The sequence below is a fragment of the Phyllostomus hastatus genome, unplaced genomic scaffold, assembly GCF_019186645.2.
Source record: "Phyllostomus hastatus isolate PE091 unplaced genomic scaffold, TTU_PhHast_1.1 phas_contig_150, whole genome shotgun sequence".
NCBI lineage: Eukaryota > Metazoa > Chordata > Mammalia > Chiroptera > Phyllostomidae > Phyllostomus > Phyllostomus hastatus.
Window position 1 is genome coordinate 1,132,009 of NW_025333611.1, and position 27,395 is coordinate 1,159,403.

The 27,395-nt window shown below is 61.5% G+C and overlaps 1 protein-coding gene across 1 annotated transcript in view; it reads right to left on the reverse strand.

The window, feature by feature from the left end:
- GNA12 (G protein subunit alpha 12) overlaps window positions 1-21,376 on the reverse strand; it is a 39,727-nt gene extending 18,351 nt beyond the window's left edge. Inside the window, exons 1-2 of the mRNA XM_045824781.1 lie at window positions 20,926-21,376; window positions 383-598 (exon numbers count right to left, since the gene is read on the reverse strand). Coding sequence (XP_045680737.1) covers window positions 383-598; window positions 20,926-21,237 — 528 coding nt within the window. The 5' untranslated portion in view covers window positions 21,238-21,376. The remainder of the gene's footprint in view (window positions 1-382; window positions 599-20,925) is intronic.
- Between the last annotated feature and the right edge of the window lie 6,019 nt (window positions 21,377-27,395).

Consider the following 27,395-nt stretch of genomic DNA (forward strand, 5'->3'; position numbering starts at 1 on the left):
AAGGTGCCCACCCGGAACCAGCCGAGCCCTGCCGAGCGGGGGCCCAGCCTGCCGGCCCGGACGCTGTCCTGAGGGCACTGGTGTCCTGCCACGGATGAGACCGAAACCACCCCCGCTCCCGCCCTCACTCGGACCCTCAGCACGCTGGGCCCTCCGGGGCCGTGAGCAACGGCTGGCCGAGCCTGAGCGAGTTAATGTTATCCGCCCCCCCCCACCCCACCATCTAGGCAGCTTGGTCTGCTTCATGATGTGCTTCTGTTGCTGAATTTTAGGACACAGAGTAACTTCCGGCTTGCCTGTGCTTTCACAGAATCTCCAAGGACACCCACCCATGGCCCAGACCGGCCTGCGGAGCAGCCCGTGGCCAGGAGGGCCCACTCACCAGCTGGAACTCGCTCCGGCGGCTGTAGGCCTCCCTGATGCCGGAGTCGCCCCAGAGTGCGCTCAGCGCGGGCACGTACAGCTGGAAGGTGGCGGGCTCCACGGGCAGCCCGGCCTTGTTCTCGAAGGCCATGAGGAACATGCCGTGCTTCTCGTTCTCGGGGTGCTGCCACCGGATCCCCAGCTTGTCCCGCGCATCCACCAGGACCTTCGAGCCCTAGGAGAGGACAGGAAGGAAAGGGCTGACTTGTGCTCGGGAGGCCAGGCCGTGGCGGGGAGCCCCGACCTGGGCGCCTGGTGGCAGACGGCAGGGCTCTCGGGCCGTCCGCCCGCCCCGAGTGCCACTGAGGCCTGTCTCGGTGTGTCTAGCCGGGGCATGTGTGCCTCACCCCCAGGGACAGGCCCGGGCCCCGTGCCCTTTGCCGCTACACGTCTGCAGAGCTCCTGGGAGGGACACGCTGAATGGGAAGGGGGCAGCAACAAATCTGGCAAAGCCAGCCCCGGAGAACAGACTGAGGCCATGGGTGACAGTGACCTGAACAACCGCCACCAGCCCCACCGCTGTCACCAGCCCTGAAATCTGCCAGCACCCCCGCCCCCCGAAGGACACAGCCGCGGGCTCCAGCCCGAAGCAAGTGCGAGGACACGGGCAGGGGGCTCCAGTCAGGGGTGGGACCCCGGTCTGGACTCCACGCCCCGCCGCCTGTGACGAAGAGAAACGACTCTTCCCTATTTTGCTTGTTCCCTCACTGTTGGGGACACAGCGCGAGTTTTCTGACCCCGCGGACGCAGGCCACGGTGACGAGCCCAGCCCTGCGGATGGATTGGCAGGGAAGCGCTGGGAGAGCCCTGGCCGGGGGCGGCTCTCTGCCTGCACTTCCGAGGGCGGGTGACCTCCCACGGGCGGCCCCGGCGGGCGAGGACCTGCCCCGAGTGGGAGCAGGGGGGGACAAATCAAACCTGAGCTCTCCTTCCTAGCCGCCCCACCCCACTCCGCCCCTGGGTCCCTCCCACTCCCCACTTTTTCTGAGGGCATCGCCACCAACCCCCACCGGCCCAGAAGGACCGTGTCTAACAGGCTTAGGAACCCAGAAAGATGCTCCACAGGACCCGCACCCCGCACGAGAAAAGGTGGGCGAGCACAGAGAAGGGAGAAGGCGCTTCTCCGGTGGGGTTCCAGCCAACGCACCCCTGCCCCTTGGGCACACCCAAGGGAGGCCCGCCCCCCCCCCGGCGATGGGAGCCAGGTCAGAACGCCAGTGCACCCCCCCCCGCCACGGCAGCCAGGTGACCACCCGCCCACACCGCACGCTGGCCCGTCACATGGCCCAGTTTCGCGAGGGCACAGCCCCGCACACACAGACCGAGCCCCTGCCCCGCCGGGACACTCACTTGTGTGTGTTGGAGAGGAAGGCCGGGACAGGAGCCGACCCAGAGGCCTGACCAGCCCGTGGCCCAGGCTGCTTTCAGCCCCGCGCAGACCAGGCCTCCCCTAATTACGGGGCGAGCGCCGGTCTGGCTGGAAAAAAAAACAAAACAGGGGCCATCCGAGGAAGGCGGTCGGTCTCCCTACCGCACGCTGCCACCCAGGCCGGCTGGAACCGGTCCAGACGAACTGCACCCAGACACGAAGTAATCCTCTTTATAAAAGGCAGGGAAACCGGGAAAGTTGTCCACGAACACTGAATCACACCAGTTCGCTACAGTTCGTTTTCTGTACCGTAGCCACCTTATTTGGAGGAAAAAGGCAACAGGAAAAAAGATGTCTCTCTTTTGTCCTTTTAAATTGTCCTCGTCAAAACCACCAGCAGCAACTTTGCTCTGAATCCCCAAACCGACCAGGGGCGTTTTCCGCTTTGGGACATCTGCTGGAAATGTGAGTCCGCTCGTCCCTCGGAGACAGCTGGGGGTCTGTCTGCGGGAGCGCTACACTGGAGTGCTACACTTCCCTACGTGTGTGTGCTACACTGGAGTGCTACACTTCCCTACGCGTGTGTGCTACATTGGAGTGCTACACTGGAGTGCTACGCTGGAGTGCTACTTTTCCCTACCTGTGCGTGCGCGGCTGATGGCCACACCACCTCCACCTCCACCCAGCGCCACTCCCACAGGCGGCACAGCGGTAAAAGACACCTCACCCCTATCGTTTCCCTACAAAGACCAATTTCCTAAAACACGCACACAAAAAACCCCCTAAGATCCATATACACTCAAAAGGAAAAAAATATATAAGGCAGAAGACAATGGGCTCTCAGGTCTTGTTAATGGCTATCAGGCAAACTGTCTTTCTTGGTGCTAAGTGTTACTATTTTCTCAGTAACGATACATTTTATCCAGTCACCCAAATATACACAGTTAAAGGCGTAAGCAGTTTGATGACTTCATCTTAATACTATGTAACACTTTAAACTGTTCAAAGAACACATCTTAAGACAATTTATAAATCCAGCAATTTGAACTTCTAGTCGAAGAATAGATTCCCTGTCTGCTGCGGGCGTGGATTGGGGGGTTTTCGGATTTGCTGGATGAAGACCAAAAATTGCAAATCCTGTTATCACATTTCAAAACACATTTTGTTAGTTTAGCCCCCAGTCAAACCAAACCTCCTTCGACCGGCCGGGCCTCGGTGAGCTCGTCCCACAACGGAGTCTGACCCTGAGACAGGCGTGCGGTGCTGGCCGCCGGGCCTCTCCCTCTGTGGGCCGAGGGAGCCACGCCGAGGGAGGCTGACGGTCTGCACGTCCCGCACGAGACAGCGGCCTGTGTGCTCAGAAAGGCCCGTTTCGGTTTCTAACCCACGAGGCAAGTTGTTTGTCTCTGGCCACCGTCCAAATCAAAGAAACGAGCAGGAATGTAAACAGGACACACTTCTTTAAGTCGGGGAGTCCAGCAGCAAAGGCAGACGGCCCCTCTCAGCGTCTGACCCTGGAGGGAGGCGCCCGCTCGCTCAGAGGACCAATGGAAAGCAAGAACGGAGGACGGCCTGCAGACAGATGGTCATCCAAGCTCCGAACTAGCCGATGGCCTCCGGGTGCAGCCCCCTGCCGGCCCCCCACCCGGCCCCCTCGTGCCATTTTCAGGGACAGATGCCTGCTCCAGGGGCACTTGCTCCCCGCCCGGCCCCGCCCCGGGAGGGCCATCTGCCCGCAGCTGCAGGGAGGGCCTGCCTCAAGCAGGAGGAGGGCTGGCTGGCGGGGAAACCAGAACGGCAGTGAACCAACACGGGGCGGCTCCGCAGGCCGCCACCTCGGTTATGGGAGCAGACGCAGACTGACTGCCGGCCCGGGGGTCCCCACCAGGTCAGGGGCTGGGGAAGCATTCCCACCGGTGAGAGGAGTGGGCCTCACCAGGCTGCGGCCAGCTCAGCCGGGATGTCACCCTGCGAGACGCAGGGAACCCTCGACGGGCCCGGAACGCCTCGCCGCCAGGCCAGCGCCCTGGCTCCAGGTCCGGTGCGGCTGCACGGGACGGGGTGCATGCAGGCGGGCAGGGCCGTCGCAGGGGCCACGCTGTCGCGCCAGGAGGCAGGTGAGCTCTACGAGCAGGAGAAGGGGGCTCACCGGACGCGGGGTGGCGGTGAGAGGGGACCACCAGCCCACTCCCCAGGACGCGCTGGCCCTGGAAACAGGTCCGAGCTGACCCCTGAGGACCCAGCGTTTCTGGTACTCCCTGGGATGCTTTTTCGGAAAACAGTAATTAAACCTAGGGGCAGGGATGTGCCTGCTGCGTGCCTGCTCAATTAGAGGGAGCCGAACGCCCTCAGCCTCGCTCACACACAGTGGAAGCCTCCGCTCACAGGCCTGTCCCCGTGGCGCTGCCCGGCCCGAGCCGCCCACCCGCGCCGGCGAGCAGTGGGGACGTGGCCGGCCCGAACTGAGGTGCGTCAGAAACACAGGCAGGACTGCAAAGGCTCAGCATGAACAGCAAATGGAAATATCTTTTAATTTCCCACCTTGATTCCATGTTAAAATAGTAGTAACATTTCGGATGTTCTGCATGATTAAAATACACAGTTTTATCTATTTCTTTTACCTTCCCTAATGGGGTAAAGCGCCTGTGTGGTTCGCACTGCATTTCTGTGGGACACCACAGCTGTCCGGGAACATCTGCAACGATTTACCTTATGTATTGATTTTAGGGGTGGGGAGTGGGGGAGTAGCAGGGATCGGCCGCCCTGCCCAGCCGTGCACCCGCTCCCTGGCTGGTTCCTGCCTGTGCCCCGACCAGGGAGGGAACCCTCGACCTCGGCGTATCAGGGCCACGCTCCACCTGGGCTACCAGGCCCGGTGGGGACATTTCCTAAGGTGAAGTTCCTTCCTTTCCAATCACAAAAATATGATTTTTCGTGTAGAAAACAGAGGAAACGTTGAAATACACAAAGAAGCAAATTAAACCCTCAAAAATATCACTATCTAGAAATAACTTCTGTTAACATCTTAGAATGTTGTCTGTCTTATTCTTGATGGAAATTCTGTCTCTGTGTGTATGTCAATATTTTATAACTCTTTTTTTAAAAACATGTTTCAGGTTTATTTTTATTTTATTTTCTTAAAAGATTTTATTTATTTATTTTTAGAGAGGAGAGGGAGGGAGAAAGAGAGAGAGAGGGAAACATCAGTGTGCGGTTACTGGGGACCGTGGCCTGCAACCCAGGCATGTGCCCTGACTGGGAATCGAACCTGCGACACTTTGGTTCACAGCCCGAGCTCAATCCCCTGAGCTACGCCAGCCAGGGCTGATATTTTATAAGTCTTCAAAGACATTGCTACCCATAGACTGCTGTCCCGTGCCACTGACCACTTGGGGATTTCACGGTCGGGAACCGCTGCGTGGTGACTCCACCTGCGACCTTCCCGGAAGCCGAAAGACGGGACCGCTGGGCCGAACGTGCACACAGGTTTCCGAGGCTTTGGGTAAGCAACACCGAACCGCTCTTGGAAAGGCTGGACCAACATACACGTTTACGTCTGGGAACCCTTCCCTTGACCGGAACTGTTTCTTTTTTAGACTGGCCTGTCTGCTTCCCGAAGGAGCCCCTCAAACACCCGGCAGCTTCCCCGCCCCAGAGGAGCTGCAGGGTGGCGGCAACAGCAGGCTCGCCTCTGCCGCCTGGCCTCGCTCCCTGCGGGGGGACTGGGCCGGGGGCTCAGACGGACGGCTGGCGGCCAACCGCCGCTCAGGCAAGCGCTTCCGGGGGCGGGGGGGGGGCGGGGGTGAGAGAAGGCCTCTGCGCAGACTTCAGGGGCCGCCCCCGCTCCCCGCGGCCTGGGCCCTCCGTGTCTCCCCGCCTGCTCTGCCTGGGGCGCACAGCCCTCTGACCCCGGAACCCATGTGACTCACCCCCTCGGCCCCTCCGAGGGCTGACTCACAGGTCAGCTTACCGGCAAGGTCTTCCCTGGGCCACCTTGTCCCAAATCGCACCTTCTCCCCCTGCGGGCCCCGCCCCGCCCCAGCCGGGTGCCCTGCCCTTTACCCAGTTATCTGTTTCCTGCCCCGGCGACGGGAGGCTGTGAGGGCAGCACCCGGGGCTGCTCTGTCCTCTCTCACGTCCCCAGAACCCGCACGGCACGTGGCCGACCGGGCGATGAGGGCGCCTGGGCTTCAGATGCCCCTTGGCCACCTCTCAGGCCGAACAGAGCGGGCGTGCCCGTGCCCGCGGGCACAGAACGGGGCTGTACTGACCAGATCTGCCCGGTGCCGAACCCACCCGCCACACACGAACCCCACAACGCAGTCCTTCCGGCGGTTTCCCCCTGGAAACTTGGCCTCGGGAGGCGTTCGTGAGGCTAACACATTAATACTGGGGCCCTGGTCGGGTAGCTCAGGTGGTCTGAGCGCCATCCCATACACCAAGGTTGCAGGTTCGATCCCCAGTCAGGGCACAAAGAATCAGTCGATGGATGGATACATAAACGGAACAACAGATCAATGTTTCTCTTTCTCTCTGTAGGATCCATAAATAAACTAATACCTGCCCATGCTTTATTTAAAAACAATTTAGTCGTGTCATGGGTGTGGAAACTTCTTTTGAAACGATCTCCTTTTCACCCATCAAAGTAGAAGGAAAGCCTGTTTCCAGGAGAAGCTCAATCAAGGAAACAGCCCAGCTCACTGCAGCGAGTAGGTTAAGAGGGCACGGCTCCGACAGGAGCAGCGTCACGCGCAAGTCACCCTTTCACGGGGAACGAGAGAGACGCCGAGAGTCCCTTCGAGCACACCGAACCGGGAGCAGCCCTGCAGCCCGCCTTGGCCCGGGCACCCACAGGTGCCGGGGGGGGGGGGGCAGCCACGTCCTCGCAGGGAGCGGCTCTGACATCAGGGAGGGGCCCCCCTCCCAGGAGGGGGGATCTCTGCGAGAGAGCGGCGTGACTGTCTGGGGCAGCGGGTCAAGTGCCGACAGGGCGGCTGAGCCGGCAACCACCAGCACGCCACTTCCTCGGGAGGGCCTTCCGCTCGGGACGCTGCTGGTGACGAAACACCGGCGGTAATCAAGTCCTGGGCCCGAACCACGGGCGGCGGCAGCGGGCGCTGGCAAGCTGGTGGGGCCCCTGGGGAGTAGGGTGCAGGGAGGGAGGAGGCAGAGGTCACGAGCTTTGTGCAAGGTCACGGGAGGGGCCGTGGTCTCCCGACAGGAATCGGAGATGGGAATTGGAAAAAGAGCAGACTTGCAGGAGCTTGAGCCCCTGGGTGGGCAGGGACAGGGGCGGGGACGAGGGTCCCAGGGGTCGGGCGGCGCGCTCGGACTCAGAAAGGAAGGCTCAGGTCCTGCTGGGAAGGGCTCACCTGGCCGGCCTTTCGCACCGGGGCCACGGCAGCGCACCCCCATAGAGGAGCCCCAGGGCTGCCCACGGGACGCACAGAGGGTGGCCGGCTTCCGAGGGCAACGGGGCACGTGAGTACTCGGGTAGAGGTGACGGGAGACCACAACGTGACCTCCGCCCACAGTCTGTCTGCGGGGAGCGCCTCTGGAGTCCGTGGGGAGAGAGCCGGGAGCCCGCGTGAGCCCGTGAGAGCACCGCCCGGCCTCGCAGGCGCCAGGCCCGGTGAAGCGACAGTGTGTCCCGCCGGGGCGCCATCGGCCCCATGGCTCGCCGTGGGTGGGTGCTCCCCTCGAAGTCGGGGCTCTGCAGCCCGACCGCCCGAGACGGCCCAGCAGGCCGCTTGCAGCACCGCGCCGCCCGGCACCTGTGTGTGCCGCAGGAAGCACAAGTGACTCCGAGTGGGGGGCCCTCCCGGAAGCTTCCAGAGCGCTGCCAGCCACCCGCCCGCGTGGGACGGCCGGACGGCCGCAGAGGTGAGTGGGTGAGCGAGTGCGCGCGGGAGCGCGTCTCAGCCCGCCCTCCCGGGGAGCCGCGCTCTGACCCCCTGCCCTCGCCGCTGGCTCTAGGGACGCTCCTCTCTGTGTCTGAGTCCGTCAGCGCGCCTCCTCGGGGACCCGCGCCTCCTCGGGGACCCGCGCCGGCGGCGCCTCGGAGCTGCAGGAGAGCCGGCGGGCACTGCTCCCCAAGCTCACTGCCCCCTTCTCTGAGAGCTACAAACGCACTCACACAGTCTCAGGCCCGGGTGACCTGCGGCTTCATGCTGCTCCGGGGGGCACCACGCCCAGTTTCCACGCCCGCACTCTGCCCAGGGCGCGCGGGTGCAGGAATGTCGGTCGTGAACTCCAAAGTCCATCGGGTGACGTGGGTGGGGGTGGGGAGCACAGACACTGACAGCGAACCTGCCCGGGAAGTTCCGCCTGTGACCGCCGGGCAGGCTGGCCACCAGCTGCTTGGCCTGCTCCCGCGGGCGGAGGGCAGGCACGGGGACGGGTCCGGAGAACCGGTGGCCTTCACCGCGCGCCTGCTCCGTCCTCGACAACAGCCTCGTCAGTTTCTGTTCTGTGCTCTCCAGCTCCAAAGGGGACAAGGTTTGACAATGGTAAATGCCAGCTTTGAAAAACCAGAATGCTGTAGGATGACTTAAAAACTCTTTTCAGTCATTTAAAAAGTAGGTGCGGGTGCAGACACGCCCACGGGCACGACAGGACATCTGTGACCGTCTCCGGCCTCCCCTGGGCCACCACTGCGGTCCCCGGGCGTAGAGGCTGGGATACAGGGGTCACTGAGGCGACACCCCGTCGATGGGGGGGAAGCGCACCTGTGCTGAGAGGCCTACTGTGTGTGCTGCACCTCGAGAGGAAGGCGCGGAGAGGAAAGGGCGGCCAGCCAGGGTGAGCGCCGACCGCTGGGTGGAGGAGACCGGGCAGAGGGGGCGGCAGCCGGCAGGAGGAGTGCGCACCTGGGGCTGCTCAGGAGGTTTCGGAGTCGGGGTCGTCGGGGTCGCATCACAAGGTGGGACAGAGGTCAGGGCACGCCAGCCCGCCGAGAGTGCTCAGAACAGGGCTCCTCCGAGGCTCCGCCGGCCTCCCGTCCGGGAAGGCGGACGGCTGCAGCCGAAACCCCAACAACCTCCACGGAGACAACGGAAGCTGTCGGGGGAGGCCCCTCGACGCTGTCTCAGCCCACAGCCAGCCAGCCGGCCAGCTGCACACCACGGCACCCAGGCACCCTTCTTCCGCAAGGCTGAGTTCCCAGTCCCCTTCTCCGCGAGCCCCTGCTGACTGCCCCGCTCCAGACCTCGGCAAACCGACCCCAGAACCCCGTCCTTCCCTTCCCTGCTTTCCTCAGGGCCCAGAGCCTCGCGGGTCTGCAGGGCCGGCGGAGCTCTGAGAGGAGCTGTGTGTCCAGTCTGCCTCGGCCGCGAGTTCCTTCTAAAACACAGCCTTCTGTGAGCGCGCATCGGGCCCCATGGGAGCCCCTCAGGCAGGGGGTCCCTGTCGCAGCCCGAGAATTGCAGAAGCCCCTTCCAGTGTCTCCCAGGGCGCCCGCGGTCACTGGGCCCGCCTCATGGCAGACACTGCAGACCCCGGGTGGGTGACAAGGACGCACTCCCGCCCCAAGCAGCCCCCCGCCCCACCAGCCCAGCTCATCCAGCGCAGCGCCAGCCTCCAGCGCCATGGCCGGCACAGAGGACCCCACGGAGACCAGACAGGCCGGCCCTCCCCTCGGGAAGCTCCCATGCTGGGAGCCGGTCCCAGAGAGGCAGTGAAGGGGCCCCCGGGGCCCGTCCTCCAACGGACCTGAACAGCGGGGGGAGGCAGCTGCGAGGCAGTGAGGACAGGGCAGGGAGGACCAGCCGCGCGGCGAGCGGCAGGAACAGCTCTCCCCGGGGCGGGGAGCAAAGGCCGGTGCTCAGCATCTCTGGACACCAAACCAGAGAGCCGCGGGTGCGGCTGGGCGAGCAGGGCTCACCTGACTCCTGCCTGGAATGCCACGCAGGTCAGCGCAGGAACGGCAGGCGGCCAACGTCAGAGCGTCCCGTGTCCCGTGATCCTCCAGGGCGTGGTGTGCGGCTCTGACGTGCGTGCGTGCGGGGTACATGCGTGCGGGGCTGGCACTGCACCGAGGCCGGCAGAGTGCCCCTCACCCCCGCCCCCACCCCCAGGCAGACGCCGCGCTCTGGGAGCTGACCGGGGGCTGTCAGCCGACGCCCTGCACGGCTCGCTCCCCAGCAGGGGCCCACGCGAGACTGAAACCAACACACGGGGTCTCCGGGCGCCGACACGGACGGGACGCACATGCACCGCCCGGCAGACCTACGGCACGGAGCAGGGGCGTCAGACTCACTGGCCCCGGGGCCACATGGGCCTCAAGGCCGCCCGCGAAGGGCCGAAGGTCACCGGAGGACTGTGCAGCTGTGACCATTCCTCAACAGTTCAGCGAGAGCTCGGCACCGCCGCCGGGTGGAAACCGGTCGCAGGGCCGGATTCGGCCCGTGGGCCTTGTGTCTGCCCCCCGTGACGTACGTGATGTACTCAAAGTGAAACCATCTATGCAAACCCTTGAAGACACCTGACCTGCACGTGTCGCTCACGGGCGCGCGCTCGGGGAGGGGCAGTGCGCGGACACTGGGGGACCGCACGGAGGGCGCGCCTGCGGCCGCGCTCCAGGTGGAGCCGACGGGGCTGGACCCGGTCTGGGCTGCAGCCGTGACTAACGGAACAATCACCTGAGTACAAGCTGGAAAAAGAACATTAAAAAACTGACTGTCCGTGCATATATCTCATAATATATTGCTCATTAATTACAAAAATTGGACAGAGATGTAAATCTTGGTATAAATCAAAGCTATAAATCTTGAATCTTAATTCAAGGTTTGAGTCTTTCAATTTACTTCCCAAACACCTGTACTTGAAACATTCTCCATTTCCCTACCCCTTCGTTTTTACGAATGTCACCTTGGAAACCGACGGGAGGCCGGTGCAGGGCATCCCCGCGGGTGGAGGGGTGGCCTGCGGCGGGCACAGGAGGGGGCTCGGGGCTCTCCCCTGAAGGTACCCAGAACTAAGAAACAAGACAAGTTTCCAATTAAAAAATACGCTGAAGATGCTGTGGTCTCCTCAGCAAATATTTACACATTCTGAAAATACTCAAGATCACAAAAACTCTGGAGCAGATTTAAACCACAAATTAAGCCCAAGCGCCGGCAATGCCAAACGAAAACATCCCGGCGGCCGCCCCGCCGAGGAGCCCCCCGGGGGAGGGCCTTCCGCGAGCGACCGCCCGCCGCCGCCGGTACCGGAGCGCACTCCCAAGGACTCGGCCTGCGCCGCACCAGCAGCGAGGCGGCCCGTGGACCTAAGGAGCCACAAGCCCGTGGCTGTGTCACAGACACAGGCGCGGGTAAGTCGCCACGCTCCGGCTCCTTCTCACAGGACCGCGGTACACGGCCTAGTCTGCACGCGTGAGAGGAAGTGCGCTTCCGCCCGGGTCCCCGCGGTGCCCCTCGGGACGTTCCGTGGGGTCCGGCTCACCGGTCACGACCAGCACTCTGGGCCGAAGTCCCCAAACCCACGGCCGACGCCCCAGCACAGGGGACACTGTCAGCGACTGCGGGACACGGACGGCCCCGTAAACAACGCTCCCGGTTTCAGGGAGGAGCCGATGGAAGCCCACCAAGTCCACCGTCACCCACGCCTGTCAGACGACGTCGCAGGCGGCGGTGACCCTGTGAAAGGGGTTCAGCCCCGGGGTCCCCTGTGTGGACGCCGCCCTGCCAGCCACGTGGCGCCCAGGCGGCGGCCGAGGAAACCCCAGCGCACCCCCAGAGCTCCGCGGGTGCCGCGCCGGCGCTCTCCCAGCACCACCTGCAGCACGGGGCTGCACACCCGGGAGCGCACCAGAGACGGCGACTCCTGCTCCTGGGTGGGCAGGCGGGGGGGCGGGGGGAGTCAGCTCTGCAGCAGGCCCAAGAAATGAACCCCCTCCTGCCTCGACAGACCCTCCTCCGGTGAGCAGACCGCGGCCAGACGGCCCGCCCCGCCGGGGGCACAAAGGGCTCCCGGGGCCCAGCGCTGCCCGAGCCCAGGAGTCCGTGGAAGCCCCCGTCCTGACAGTCCGCAACCGCAGACGTGCGTGAGAGCCACGTGGCCCTGCGACCGGCACGCACACCCCCTTCCCGCTGCGGGCACAGCACAGGGAGGGACGCTGCAGTTCAGGGGCAGGTTCACAACAAGCCCTGGAAGCAGCCCAGTTGTCCCCCAACTCTGAACCCCACCACTACGGGGGTCAATGCAGAGTCAGGTAGGACCCCCCCCCCCAACACACACACAACAGTGGTCCCGATGTCCCCCCCACAGCCTTTCTGTGTACGGGGCGATGCTCCCACCACCTGAGCCACCCGGCCACGGCAGGGGCGACCTCGTTTATTCCCAAAAGAACGGTCAGTCTGCCGTGTGCTCGCCACAGAAGAAGGCCCGAGCGGCGTCCGGGTGTCAACAAGGGGTCGCTGGCCTTGAAGGCGACCCCTGGCAAGTCTGTGCTCATGGGCCCCCGTTTCCCTTTTCCTGCTCCCCAGTCTGGAGTCTGGAGTCGGTTTGGGAACCAGAACGGGAGCCAGAAAGACAGAGGGAAAATCCTGGCTGCTGGGGGAGCGGGGGTGGGGAAGGGAGTTCCGCGTCTGCGGGCGCGGTCCACAGCTGGACCAAGGCGGGCGGGGCCTGCTCTCGGGGAGCCTCGAGGCAAGAAGGCCCGCTCTGGGCAGGGCACCCCAGGGCACAGGACTAGGGGCTGAGCCCCCCAGGGGCACGGGGGGGGGGATGGCAGGAGAAGGCCAGGACACGCCTGTGGCTGGAGCGGAAGGGTGAGGCCAGAAGAATGAAAGTCCCACCAACCACAGCCCCACCGGAGCCTGGGGGCTCCGGAGGGGACCCAGGCAGCAACAGCAGGAGGGCCCCCGATACGAGGAGAAGGGACCCTCCTCCCCACAGAGGGGCGCGCGCACGACACACGCTCAGTGCGTGCCGACCCGGCTCCCGGGCTGGCCACTTCTCCTGGACCTCTGCGCTGGCCGGCAGGTTCCGGTGGCTCTGGTGTATGTGTCTGAAAACGGCTTCACCGCTTTGCAGTCGGACCGGCGCGCCAATGAGAAGGCACCTGACGGCTCCCCTGGTCCTCGGCTCCGCCCGCCAGCCAGCCGGCGGCCTCCTTCCCTCCCCAGCACTGGGCGCTGCCGCAGAGCCTTCAGCCTCTGTCCACCTAATCTCGCCGTCGGGGTCCCAGGGGAAAACAGCCCCCTTCCTGCCCCCTGCCACCGAACCCACGGGCTTCCCCTCCGTGGAAGAACACCTCAACGCTCACAAAAGTGGAGCCGGCTCTGGGTTACTGCTGGCGGGCCGACAGTCGCCGAGTGTCAGTGGCGAGCGGGGGGGAACAGCGCTCTCAGGGCCTTGGAGACGCCACCCGGCCTCGCGGGCGGCTGACTAGCTGCTCCTGCCATCTATGGCGGGCTGGGCGATGTGGGGGGGGCTCTACTCGACTCCCCTTCCTGCCTCGGGATGTCGAGTCCCCTGCTCGGAACAGTGCGTCTCGTCTACAGAGATGGACACGGCTTCGCCGCAGACACGAGCACCCGCACCCCAAGAGTTCGGGCCCCGGCCACCCCTCCCCTCGGCCAGCGCTGAGCACTGCACTGCGTGCTCACAGGCTCCCCGGCAACCCTGGTCACCCGCCGGCGGCCCCGGGATGCGTGTTGCTGCTGCACTCGTCCACGTGACCCTCCTCTGGGCCCCCTGTCCCTCCAGCGACATCCCCAGGGAGGCCTGTCCCCCCCCAAGTCTTTCCCATCCCCAGGGAGGCCCAGGGCCCGCCCTGCACGACGGGGCAGGTCTCCCCACGTCCTGGACACCCGCCTGGGGAGCCTCCGTCCGACTGCCCCGGACAGGCACTCGGGGGCCCAGCGGGTCCCACCGTGCACTGGGACACTCCACACCCACCAAGGCCATGGCGGCGCCGTCACTGACAGGGACCCAGTCCTCTGAGTCTCTGTGTCCCCATGGCCCGCCTTTCTGCTCAGCTCAGGCCGAGCGGCCAGGGGACAACGCAGGCTGAGGGGGCGCCGCTTACAGGGGCCACCTCCGCTGTGGAGCCGGAGGGGACAGGGACCGCCTCCTTGGGTCCCCCGCCCTGGCATCGGAGGAGGGCAGTGCTGCCCTCCACCCCCCTGCAAGTGCCCCCCGAGTCCTGCGGCCCCTCTGTGTCCCGTGGACGCTGCACCCCCAGAGCACAGGTTCCTGGCAGACTTGGTCTCCCGAGTCAACACGGAGTCGGCCTCTCTGACCCAGCACCTGGGCTGCCTGGACGTCTGTCCTGGCGCGAGACAGACACACGTTCTTGTGCCCAGAAAAGCCACTCAGAGGCCAGGGCCGCGGCGGTCAGCAGCTGCTCCCCGGGTTTGCTCGCTCGGGGTGGCAGTCGGCTGAGACCACGCAGGGGCTCCACCCGCCCGCCCGACGGAGGCGCAGGGGCTCCCTGCATCCGTCCACGGGCCACCGGCCGTCAGACCTGCCCCGCCAGGGCAGCCGCCCCGAGGGGCGCCACTGCCCGCCCGCTGGCGCAGCATGCCCGGGCACACCGGCTTCTTCGGTTGGAAGGCCGCCCCGTAAGGACACCTGCAGAGGAGCCGCGCGTTTCGGCCGTCTGCCCGTGAAGACCGGCGTTGCGCACGTCTCTGCTCCCCGCCACGCGGTCACACGGCAAGCACACGCTGCCGACAGGGCCCGGCCCGGCGCCCAGCGCAGCAGATTCCAGACCTCAGACGGAGGCTGGGGCTGGGACACTGCTCCCCGCACACAGGGTTGGTGAGACTGTCACCACGTCCGCCCGGGAGCTGGGGAGACCCGCCCCTGTGCTTTGAGCCCCCTGAATGGCCGGAGCGGGGGGGCGGGGGGGTGTCTCTGGGCTTTTCACCTGGTGCAGAACGACGGCTTTGGCTTTCTGGCATTCCTGGAGGGCAGCCTGTGTGTCCAGGTGCGAAGCCAAATGGCCTCCTGAGAGTGGTTCTCCCGCAGGCAGCAGAACCGCCCCCCCCCCCGCTCTCCCGCATCCCTACGGTGCCCTGCCGCCTCTGCCTCGCACGCCCACGCGGCACCCACGGTGGCACCCGCGCCGGGGGCCTCGCAGGCTGCAGGCCAGGGACTCGGGGCTTAACACAGAGGGCTGTGGCAGCCTCTCCAAGTCCCAGTCACCGTAGCAACAGGCAAACATGGTTGGGCAAACCTTTCTCAGAAAAAAGAAGAGATTTCGACCCACAAAGCTCGGCACCACCCTGGCTAGTCTGGGCGGGAGCCTCACACTGCCGGGACCACCAGTCTCTAGCCAGCACGTATCTGGACCCCTCCCAGGTCGCGGAAAGTTCCGCCGAGCTCCTGCACTCACTCTCACCTGCTGCCTCCGCTGCCTGGAGCGCTCGGCCGCACCCGGCAGGCACCTGGCACACACCTGCACAGCACAGGCGCGGCCGGTGCGTGCGCCCCTCCACCTGCCGACGCCCCAGGGCGTCAGGGGCCAGCCCATGGTGCGCTCCCCGCAGGCCCTGCCAGGTGCCCCGGCCGGACTCCTCTTCCCTGGCCTCCCGTGGCCGCCGCCTTTCATTTTAGCGTCGACAAGAGACCTCTACTGTTGGTAAATGCGGTTCTTCACGCGGCTTCTAAGCCATCGGCCCGCAGGCGCCCGGGCAGGCCCACGCGGGGCGGTGGAACGAGGGCCCGTGCAGGTCCGGGTGCGCCGCGGCAGGCCCCGGCCCGTGTGAGCAGGGCCCCGAGAGGGGAGCGTTCCGTGTGCTTCCAGCAGGCCGTGCGGCTCGGTCACCGGACGTGGCTCCCTCCTGAGCGCGCGGCCGGGGGAGGGGAGCGGCGGCAAGGCCAAGCCAGGCGGCACGGAGCCGTCCGCCCGGAGCCAGGGGTGCACGCTGTTGTGTCATCACTCAACTTCCAAAACACCGAGCACCCAACCCCCAGGACAGGCCCCTCGAGAGGCAGAGACTGTGGGCGTTAAGACTATAAAGATGGACAGAAGGAACAGGGGTATTTACAGGGAGCCCAAGCCACTTGCAGATTCAAGCAGCACACTCGCTGCAGGCAGGGGCAGTCTGAGGTGGGGAGGGCACGGCCGACAAGGTCACACTCGGGTCTGACTGCGATCAGAAAGGAGGGGCCCTGGCGCTGGGGGCCCAGGACCCGGCCGACGGAGACTCCGGTCTGCCCAGACAGCCGTTGCACCCCGCCCACTCTCCCCGGGAACCGCGCTCCGGGCCACAGCCCGGGAGCACGAGCAGAAGCGGGGCAGAGGCGAGGGGGTCGTCACTTTGGGGGGGGAAAGAACACTGTCGGGACAGGGGTGGGGGCAGGAAACAAGGGTAAACAGAACACACTGTCCTGCTTTCTGTGACATCTTTAAATCCCATCTGGTGACTGCAGCGCGACCGACGGCACGGCGCGCCATGCGTAAGAAACACGTGGGCTGTTCAGACTCGGGCTGTGTGCGAGTGACGGGAGGTAAGTGGGAGTGAAGTTTCCAGACTCCACTCACGCTTGTGAAGCAGGCTCAGCATGGTGGGGCTAGTTATACACGTGCACTGTGAAACCACAGCAACCGCCAAGAGAATGACCCGAGGCTTTCATGGGCACACTAAAAAACCAATCATCGATCAATCAGAGATGGAATCTTGCCCTGGCCGGGTGGCTCAGTGGTCGGAGCGTCGTCCTGTACCCCAAAAGGTTGCAGGTTTGGTCCCCGGCTTCGGTGCGTGTAAGAGGCAGCCAATGGGTGTGTGTCTCTCGCATAGATGTTTCTCTCTCTGTCTCCCTCCCTTTCTAAAACAGATCCTTGGGCAAGGGTTAAAAATATATATAATCCTGGCCCTGGCTGGCGTAGCTCAGTGGATTGAGGTCGGGCTGCGAACCAAAGTGTCGCAGGTTCGATTCCCAGTCAGGGCACATGCCTGGGTTGCAGGCCATGACCCCCAGCAACCGCACATTGACATTTCTCTCTCTTTCTCCCCCTCCCTTCCCTCTCTAAAAATAAATAAATAAAATCTTAAAAAAATATATAAAGTCCTAAAACACATTTAAATAACCCACAGGAACATAAGAAACAAAAAACAAACACACAAAAAACCAACCCCAAAATAATGAGACTTACGTCCTAACATGTTAATAATTACTTTATGTTAAATGTAACTGGTCTAAACACACAAGTTAATCGACAGAGATGAGCAGGGCAGAGAAAGAAAGCACAATGTGACAATATACCATCTGTGAGAAACTCAGTTCAGCCCTGGCTGGTGCGGCTCAGTGCATTCGTTGAGCACAGGCTGTGAACCAAAGGGTCGCCTGTTCGATTCCCAGATCAGGGCACATGCCTGGGTTGTGGGCCAGGTCTCCAGTGGGGGGCATGTGAGAGGCAACCACACACAAATATTAAAAAAGAGCCCTGGCAGGCGTAGCTCAGTGGATTGAGCACGGGCTGGGAACCAAAGTGTCGCAGGTTCGATTCCCAGTCAGGGCACATGCCTGGGTTGCAGGCCACGGCCCCCAGCAACCGCACATTGATGTTTCTCTCTCTCTCTCTCTCTCTCTCTCTCTCTCTCTCGCTCTTTCTCCCTCCCCTCTCTAAAAATAAATAAATAAAATATTTAAAAAAAGAAAAGAAACTCAGTTCACACAACAACACGGGTCGTGGGTTGAAAGTAAAAGGGCGGAAAACGTATACCATGGGGGCATTTGGAACAAGCCAAAGAGGCGACGTTGGGATAGACAAACTTCGGAGCAGAGAAAATGACCAGAGACACAGGGGGACAGAATGACGAAAGGATCACGCGCCCAGGAAGACAGTCCTAAGTGTTTACACACCACACGGCAGAGTCTCCGACTGCTTGAGGCAAACACTGACTGAGCGCGGCCCAACCGGACGGACAAACGCGAGGTCACCCGGCTGACCCCGGAACAAACAGGGCGGGGCTGCGGGTTTGTCCAACACGCACTGCAAGTGCGTGAGTTTCTTCAGGCTTACTTCTCCCCAGCTTCCTTTAGGGTAAGAATACACTACGTAACACATAGGGCCCTCAAAACAGGTGCTAGTTGCCTGCCTGGTACCGGTAAGGCTTCGGTCAGCAGGAGGCTATGGGTGGCTAAGCTCCGGAAGACTTGCACGTTTCTGACTGGGAGGGTCAGCGCCCCAAACCCTTGCGTTATTCGAGGCTCAGCGGGAGACTTCAGCAGCTCCCGCTCTGAGCGGACAGAGCCACTGAACCAGCAAGGGGACAGAGAGCGCAGCACCGCCGCCCACCAGCAGGACCTGAACCCACAGAGCACTTCCCCAGATAACAGACGTCTTTCCAGGTTTCCACGGAACATTCACCGACACAGGCCCACGAAATACACACCAAGACGTACCATATCCCGCTCACAGAAGGTCTGTTCACACTAGGCAGGTCGGGGAGAGCACCCTCTGCCCCCGCCGGGTCACCATCACACGTGCCCCGTGGGAGGTCCACACCAGGGATGCTCTTCAGCAGGCGAGACGCACGAACCACTGATCCCCGGTCCACGACACAACCCGGGCGCCTCCCCAGGGGGTCCCTCGGGGCGACTGAGGAGCCAATTCCAAAAGGCCACGTTTCGCATGATTTCACTTGTATAATATCCCTGAAGTGACAAGATGGTACAGTTGGATAAGACAGCAGTCACTGTCAGGGTGGGGAGTGGCTATGGAAGGCAACCCCAGGCATCCTATGGGGATGGAATGTTCTGTATGCTTCCCAGCGTCAATATCCGGGCTGTCACACTGCACTACCGTTTTGCAAGACACTACCGTGGAGGGTGACCGGGCAGAAGGGACGTGGGGTTTCTATACGGTTGCTCACAACTGCCTGGGACAATGATTATCTCAAAAATAAAAGTTTAATAATAATAATAAAAAAAAAAGACTAGGTCCGGTTCCCAGCTCTGCCACCTGCTAATTAGGTAGCTAGTCTTGGGTAGATTTTAAACTGTCTACCTTCAGTTTCCTTATCGGCCAAACGGGACAAAACTACCCAACATGTGATGAGAATTACACGTCACGCGTGGGAAGGGCCGGCGGTGAGTGTGGCTCAGAACCAGCGCTTTACAAACAGCCCGTTAACACCAAGTGCGTGTTAGACACAAGTGCTCCTCTGAAGAGCAGCATCCAATCGCGCCCTACTGGAGCCGAGACAAAGCACACACACTAACACGGCTCTTCCCAAAGTGACCCGTCCGAACGGGAGTGGGGGAGGGCGACTTCTGGTTCCAGGGAAAGCAGGACTTCTCATGAGGAACTGGAGTAGCCACAGCAGACGGAGTGAGTTGAATACGGAACTACAGTCAGTGAAAAGGTTGGGGGGAAAATGGTATTGGTTGAAACATCTTGCTCTGTTGATGAGGAAGTCTGTAAAAGTGAATGTTTATACGCACCAGGAAAAACTTAAGGCTGAGTTTTCTAAAACGCACTTAGACGCTGACTTTGATTTAAGATTCTGTTTCAAAATATTTCCTCTGCCTCTTGAGTTGAAAGGAACTAGGAGACGGCCGGCCAAATCACTGTGCTCTTCTACCTGCCTGGTCTGCAGGCCACAAAAGCTGCAGAAGTAGAATCTGGCCCGGCGACTGGGAAAGACAATCACATGCACTTTACCCCAGAAGACGAGGGGAATTTCAAACACACAGCCGATCCCCTGAATCACCCTGGGCACCTCGCCTTGAAAGCTGAAGGACTGGGCCGGAGCTCTGACTCACAGGCTTTTGAAAGAGGTGAAAAGGATGGGGGGGGGGTGGTTATCACTCAAATCATCTGCTTCCCGTCCTGATCCTAACAGGGCCATTTCTATCCCCACGAAATCATTCAGTAACAGGCGGGCAGGGTGGGAATGCCGGGGCGGGAGTCCCGGTGCCAGCCTGCCAGTGTGGGGCCCGGGGTCCCAGCACCCAGGGTCCCAGCACCCCGGGCCCGCCAAGGAGCCACTTCGTCTCCGGGGCCGGAAGCTTCCTCGTGGGTGAAGGAAGGAAAATGTTCCAGATGGCTTCTCCGCCCCCTGCTAAATTTAAAGTCCCTCGGGCACTGCAAAATCTAGTCTCCAGGCAGCTTTGAGGCGGGGCCAGCCTCCCTCCACCTCTGCCTGGAGACAACGGCCCTCCTACCTGGACCGTGGCTCCCACAGCAGGGCCCTGGGAGAGGGCGGGCGGGGGGTCAGGGGCGGGGGAGACACGGGGGTCCTAACAGGGGAATGACCGCATCCGGGTGCAGGAGCCCACCTCGCGTCCTCATCCGTCTCCAGGCTCCCGGAGAGAAACTGGCGCCCAGACTGTCAACTCCACAGCCCCCCCCCCGCCCCAATAAATGGTAGAGAATGGAAACGGGGCAAGATGCAGAGGGAGCGCCCGGAGCCCGCACAGCACTGGGGACACGTGACCGTGCAACAGGCGAAACCGGGACGCCCCCCCCCCCCCCCGGAGGCTGGACGACACTGAAGGGTCGCGCACCTCTGGGTCCGACCCGGACGCCGGGCCGCGTCCCGAGCCGGAGGCCTCCTGCCCCCGCGCCGCACGCGAGGACACCGTCCAGGGGGCTGCGCGGGGGGCCCAGGTGGAGGGGCGGGCGATGACGGTCACGGTCACGATCGCGCAGGGAGGGTGGACGCCGACGGGGGCCGCGGGCACGTCCCGCTCGCCCCGCCGCTCCCGGCTCGGACTCCCCGGATAAACAGTTGGGAAGGAGGGCCCGCGGCCAGCTTCCTGCCCGGTGCACGGCGCGCTGCTGAGCTCGCCGGGCCGGGCGGGCCGGGCCGGGCGGCTCCCCGGCTGCCCACGGGACCGCGCGGACGCCAGCGCGCAGGGGCGCGTCCCGGGCCGGAGTCCGGGGCCCGGCCCGCCCCCGAGGCCCTCGCCTCCCCATCCCCGGGCGCGGGCCGGCTTCCCCACTCCCACCGCCCCGAGCCCCCGAGCAGGGCGGCAGCGACCGCCGTCCGGCCGGCGGGGTGCGCACCCTCGGCCGGCCCCCCCCCGTCCGAGGCCGGGGGTACGGGGGCCGCGGGGGGCCGCCCCAGACCGGGGCGCGCCGGCCGGGACACACCGCCAGGGGGCGGGCCGCGGCCCCCGCCCCGCCCGGGCGCGCCGGGGCGCAGGTGAGCCGGCGGGGGCGCACGCACCTTGAGGATGTTGTCGAAGATGGTGTCGCGGAACTCGAGCAGCGCCTTCTGGTCGAACTCGCGGCCGTGGATGATGCGCATCTGCTTGAGGAAGGTGGACTTGCCGCTCTCGCCCGCGCCCAGCAGCAGGATCTTGACGAGGCGCCGCACGGCGCGCCGCTCGCGGGCCAGCCCCGCGTCGATGTCCCGGCTGCGCCGCCGCGCCTCGCGCTCCGCGTCGCGGGCCCCGCCGCCGCCCGCTCTGCGCTCGCGGGCCCCGCCGGCCTCCGCCGGCAGCAGGCAGCGGCTGAGGGTCCGCACCACGCCGGACATGGCCGCTCAGGCCATGGACCCCGCCGCGGGCGAGGCGAGCCCCGCGCGGCAGCCGGCCGCTCCCTCAGGCCGCGTCCGCCGCCGCCGCCCGGAGGCCCGCTCTCGCCCGCCGCCTGGCCCGGGCGGAGGGGCGGTGCGACGCGGATCCGGGCCCGGGGATTGGTCCGTCTGCCGCCCCTACGGCCAAACGCGCCCTCTGATTTGTCCGTACCACGCCGAAAGGCTGGCGTCCCTCTGGCTTTTGGGGCGGGGTCGAAGCCGAAAGAGGACGGATCTTTAGGGTGGAGGCGCTTCTCATTGGACAGCTGGGCCGGGGTTCTTTCTTTCAGAATGAAAGGGAGGCGGGGCCATTCGGAGGCGGAACAGCCGTCTGCCATGGGCAATCATAATTGGTCTGTCCTCACGTCAATCTAAGCGAAGGGGCCTCGGATTGGAGCTTTTGCGAAACGGGGCGGGACCCAAAGTGCCAGGTGTACAGAACTTCGCCCTGAGTTCTCAGATTGGATCAACCTGTGAGACCTGGAAGTTTGCTGACTGCGCTCGGCGCTTCTCGAAAGCTGGGCAATGCCGAGGAGAAGTCCGCTTGTTTTGTGTTTAGAAAGACAGCTGTTCCTAAACCGTTTTATTTCCAGGAGCACCGAAGGGGGATGGGCCATTCATCTCAGACAAATGCACCCTTTGAGAGCGTCACGCGCCTCTGGGCTGCCTTCCTCAAAGCTGGCTAACCCCCCGAATCACCCAAGTCCCCCCTAAGCCCTCTGTAGCGCAGTTATCTAGAGTGTAGTCTGGAGCTGCTGGTTCCGAGAGCTGGGACCTGCGCTCCACCCCTCCTTACTCATTGACTAAATGACCTCCTGAGCCGCGCCTCCTCCTCCCCCACTCGCCTTTACCTTGTTTCGCTCGTCCGCAAAATGGAGACGATGACAGCAACTACCTCCCATGGCCGTGAGGCTATAAACTGGATGACCTTGTAAAACCCTTGGTCGGGTGCCTGGACCCGAGGAAGTTCCTGCTACGTGTTGGCTGATTTTTATCACAGTGTTAGTGTGAGTCAGAAGCTCCTGAAAGCAGCTCGGGTATCTCTTCATCTCCAGGTGGCTGGCCAGAGGTGGGAACCATGGTCTGTTAAAAACAAACTGAGCCATATTAAGAATTTTAAGAGTTTGAGCAAAAATCGATTCCAGTCGTGCAGTGGGAGCACCCCCCCCCCCCGCCCCATCCCCAGCCCTCAGCCAGGGCACAGACTTCATGGAGAAAGCGCAGAAGCAAAGAAAGGAAATTATTTGATTGGCTACAGCTTGACTACTATTTGGTTGTTTGTGACTGGTTTTGATTTTGCGGTCTTGAGCCTTTACAGCAGCGGTGTCAAACTCATTTTCACCGGGGGCCACACCGGCCTCGTGGTTGCCCTCAAAGGGCCGAATGAAGAGCTCCTCGCCCCTAGTTAAGGAGCAGTGACATTTACCCAGCCCTAAAATTACATCTGGCCCTTGGAAGGCAACGGCGAGGCTGATGTGGGCCCCGGTGACAATGAGTTTGACACCCCTGCCTTATGGGGTTCGATTCCGTTTTTCTTGCACAGGCCACTTCAGTCTAGGGGTCGCCTTGTTGAGTTAATTCAACAGGTCTCAAAGGCCACCCTGTCCAGGCCCTCCTTCTCACCACGGGCAGGGGGATAAAATAAAGACCAGCCACACACGACTTCCCCGAGGCCGGGCAGCCCCCTGCCCTCTCCCTCTTCGCCTCTCACTGCGGGGCGGGAACTGCACTGGAACACGTTAGCAAACGGGATCCCATCCAGTTCTACAGACAGTTTTCTTGCACAGTCAGGGAACTGCCGGGCACTGAGGACTTCCGGAGAGGACTCTGAAGATGGGAAATGGCAGCCTCTGTGTCAGGACACTTACACGCTGGCCAGGGAGCCGAGGGCTCAGGACACCGGGTGAGAGCAGGTGAACGCCTCCTTCATCCGCCTGCCTGCGGTCTTCAGGGAGTTCGCTCAGAGACCGGGACTCCCTGAGGCCCCACATGCCCGAGACGTGGCATTTGTCAATTTGCTGAGGCACCAACTAGTGTCACTTACGATTCAGCACATTATCTAGTTCGTCCTTCAAAATGGTGTAAAGAGGTTGCATCTGCGAAAATAGTGTCCCCCCCCCCAAAAGCCAGACACTGGTTTTATGGTAGAAGTGAAGAAAGAGTGCAGAGGGCCCTCAGGAAGCAATGTGTCTTAGAACAAAAGTAGGTTTTGAACAAATAAGAAAGGGACGGTGGACAGCAATGGGTCAGAGTTGGCCCCTCGTGCAGGTAGGAGAAGTAAAGGTGACTCAGAAAACACTTCAAGCAGAGGTGAAAAGGAACCAGGTGATACATCTGAAAGGGAAAACTGTAAAACTTGAAACAGAATCCTAACAGACACATTAAATTGCAGATTCAGACACAGAGGAAGAGAATAAACTGAAACATAGATCTGAAAAAATGACCTAGAATCCTCCAAAGACAGGGAGGACCAGAGACAGGAAAGGCAGAGGAAGAACCTCTACTACGTGTTTAACCAGAGCTCTGGAAGGGGACATAGCGAATGGAGAAGAGGCAATGTTGGAAGGGATAATGGCTGAGAATTTTAAACTGACAAATGACACAAAATGCGGAGCTGGGTGAATGCAAGAAATACGGGCTGGGGTACACTGCAGTGAGCCTGAAGGGCACCCAAGACAAACAGAAGATTTTCAAAGCAGCCAGAGGGGAAATAGTAACGGTTACTGTGTACACCGTAGCTCCCAGGTGCAGGGCCCAGTGGGCAGCACGCTGCACACGCCAACTCACGAAACCCTCGCAGGAGCCCCACAGACCCAGAGCCGGAGTCTCAGTGACGAAAGTGGAGGCCGGATGGGAAGTCATATCTTAGGAGCACGGAGAGAAAAGAACCATTAAGGAAGAATTATAAACCCTGCAAACATATCTTTCAAAAAGGTGGCGAAAACAAGGACATTTCAGACAGATACAAACAGATTATTTTATATATATTGTGTTATGGGCTGAATCCATATGTTGAGGCCCTAACCCCCAGGACCCCAGAATGTCCCTGTGTTTGGAGATCGGACTTCAAAGATGTGATTAAGTTACAGCGAGGTCTCCAGGGCAGGCCCGGGTCCAGCAGGACTGATGTCCTCATGAGGAAAGGAAATGTGGACACAGACAGGGACAGCAGGTAGACCACGGGAAGACACAGGGAGAAGACAGCCATCTGCAAGCCTAAGGGAGAGGCCACAGGAGACACTGACCCTGCCAACACCCTGACCTTGGACTTTTAGCCCTTAGAACTGTGGGAAAGCAAGTTCCTGTTGTTGCATCACCCTGTCTGCGGTCCTTGGTGAGGTCAGCCCCAGCGATGGAGCGCAGCAGGCTCCAGGGAGGAGGACGAGAATCTCAGAAGGAAGGACTGTCACACGGAAAAGGAATGGTGGACACTTTGCGGACATAGAGTAGCTCTTATCATTGACTGTATCAGACAATAATAACGTGAACTTGTGGTGTTAAGAAAAAAATAGAACTAAAAGCAGTGGACACAACAGGCATGTGTCAGGAAGTGTTTTGATCAAAGTGTTCTAAGATTTTTGAACTGAGAGGAGGATAAATTTTTTTTTAATATTTGCGTCTTTTTTTAAGATTGTATTTTATTCATTTTTTTTTTTTAGAGAGGGAAGGGGGATGGAGAGAGAGAGAGAGAGGGAAACATCAATGTGCGGTTGCTGGGGGTAATGGCCTGCAACCCAGGCATGTACCCTGACTGGGATTCGAACCTGCGACACTGAGGATAAATGTTTTGATTAATGTTAAATGTCGTTGAGTTACATAGTCATGTTAAAATGTTTAGGGAAAACACAAAATGAAGAGGAGCAGAGTGTGTGATTTCCACACAGGCGGAGAGGAAAGATGGAACGAGGGAACAGAAACCAATCAATACAAAAGAAGGCAAAAAATAAAGAACACAGAAACATAAGAATAAAAACAGAACTTGAACAAAATGAAAAGGTGGGAATAAACTCAAATGTAAGATTCACCAAGTTAAATACACATGGCCTGAAATGGTGAAAAGATAAAGATGGTCCAACTGGATGAAACAAAAATGAGTTTCCCCACATGCTCCTAAAGGACACACCTAATGAACCGCAGAAGATCAAAGTGAAAGAAAGAATGGAGACAGATGCACCGGGCAAACAGCCACCAAGGGAAGTCTGGCAAGGCTGCGGGACGAGGGGACAGAGCAGATTCGGAGTCTGAGTCTGACTGGCGGCGGAGCGGCTCGTGCAGGGGAAGGCCCGGCTCGCTGGTGAGCAGTGACAGGCCTGAGCTTGCACGCGGCTGATGGCAGAGAGGCCTCAAACATTCAAGGCAAAGAAGTCCACGAACCCCAGGCAGCAGCTGGGGAGCCCCCCACCGCCCGGGTTGAGGGTGTGGGCGGAACACACTCCTTCTCGGGCAGCGATGAACAAGTGGGACCCATGCAGCGTCCACTGTGCGGGAAGCTCAGTGACGGGAGGAGACACATTCCACTCGAATCCGAGGAACGTTTGAGAACTTGACCCCATCCTAGGCCCCAAAGCGAGTTGCAGCGCATCGGAAAGGATGGAAGTCATACAAGCCACATTCTCTGACCACATTGCAATTATATCTGATATCCTGGCCACAAATACATCTTCTGAAAAGTCCAAGGCTATAGAAAATAAAATATACCTTCTGAGCAAATATTCAGCTGGTGAAACTTGGCTGGCACCCCGTCCTAGTAGGGATTCCGGGGTCATCGGTCACTGTGCTGTAACCCTCATGTTACCACCTTGGGAGCCAAGCAGCCAGACAGGCCAGAGCCGGGGCTGGGGCAGTCTGCTTCCCAGCCCCGGCTCCGCCCTCTGCCGGCCGCGTGACCCCGGGCCCATGGTGCGGTCTCACGGAGCCTCGCTTTCCCTCATCTGGGAAGTGGGGATAACAAAGGGGCTGCAACAGCAGGACGAGGCTGGAACCAGCAGCAACGGAAGGAGGGGATGTGTGTGACGCCCCAGGAGAAAGGGCACGGAGCGAGGTCCCCACACGTGCTCACAGTTCCTCTTAGCATCTGCACGCGGCAGTCGGAAAAGCTGACACTTTGTGAGGCAGATGGACACTTTGGCCCACGGCCACACCGAAGGCGGGGCCAAACCCCAGGTTGAATCCGAGCTTTCAGCCTCACGGGGCACCCAGCACTGCCCAGACAGTGTCACCAGCCCCCCACCCCCCACCCCCGCCCAGCGCGGCCCTTTTGAGTAACTGAGAATGGGGTCACCATTCCTTCTTCCTCCTGCCTCCCCACAAGCCCGGCCACTCAGGAGAGCTTGGCTCCCCCCGGCTCCCCGGGGAAAAGGTTGCTGTCCCCTCAGCCCAGACCAGACCCAGGTCCCAGGATCTCCTCCCCTGGCGCCCCGCCCCTTCCTTCCCAGGCGTCGGTCACATTTAAACTCCTTGTGTGATTGTGTGTCGAATGTCCGCCTGTCTTCCCCACTGTGGACGTGAGGCGGGGTCTGTGTCCGTCTGAGCAGGGCTGGAGCCCCTGTGCCTGCGGGAACACAGTAGGACTGCAGTCACTGTGTGCTGGGCAGACAGGGGTGGGGAGGGATCGAGGGAAGGACAATGAAAGAATGGATAGGTGGTCGCATGGGTGGTGGATGGATGGGTGGGTGGGTGCCTGATGGATGGATGATGGATGGATAAATGGATGGATGGGTAGATGGGTGGGCCGGTGCCCGATGGATGGATGATGGATGGATAAATGGATGGGTAGATGGATAGATGGGTGGGTGGGTGGGAGGATGGGTAGGTGCATGATGGATGGATGATGGATGAATGGGTGGCTAGATAGATGGGTGGGTGGGAGGGTGGGTGGCAGGCACAGTCCCCGGGGACATTGAGAACACTGCAGTGGGCCCCCTCTTTGGAGGAACTTTGTCTCTGCTCTTGAAAGTGGACAAGGGGTCCTCCAGGTGCTGCCAGGCATGGTTTAGACGAGACGGTTGGCCGTCTTGCTGGCTAACTGCCTCCCCAAAGTCAGCATGTTTTTAGGGAAGAGTTGGCCGTGGGAACCCAGACCTTGTCCTGAGCCACTTCCCTATCTGCTCTTGGTTCCA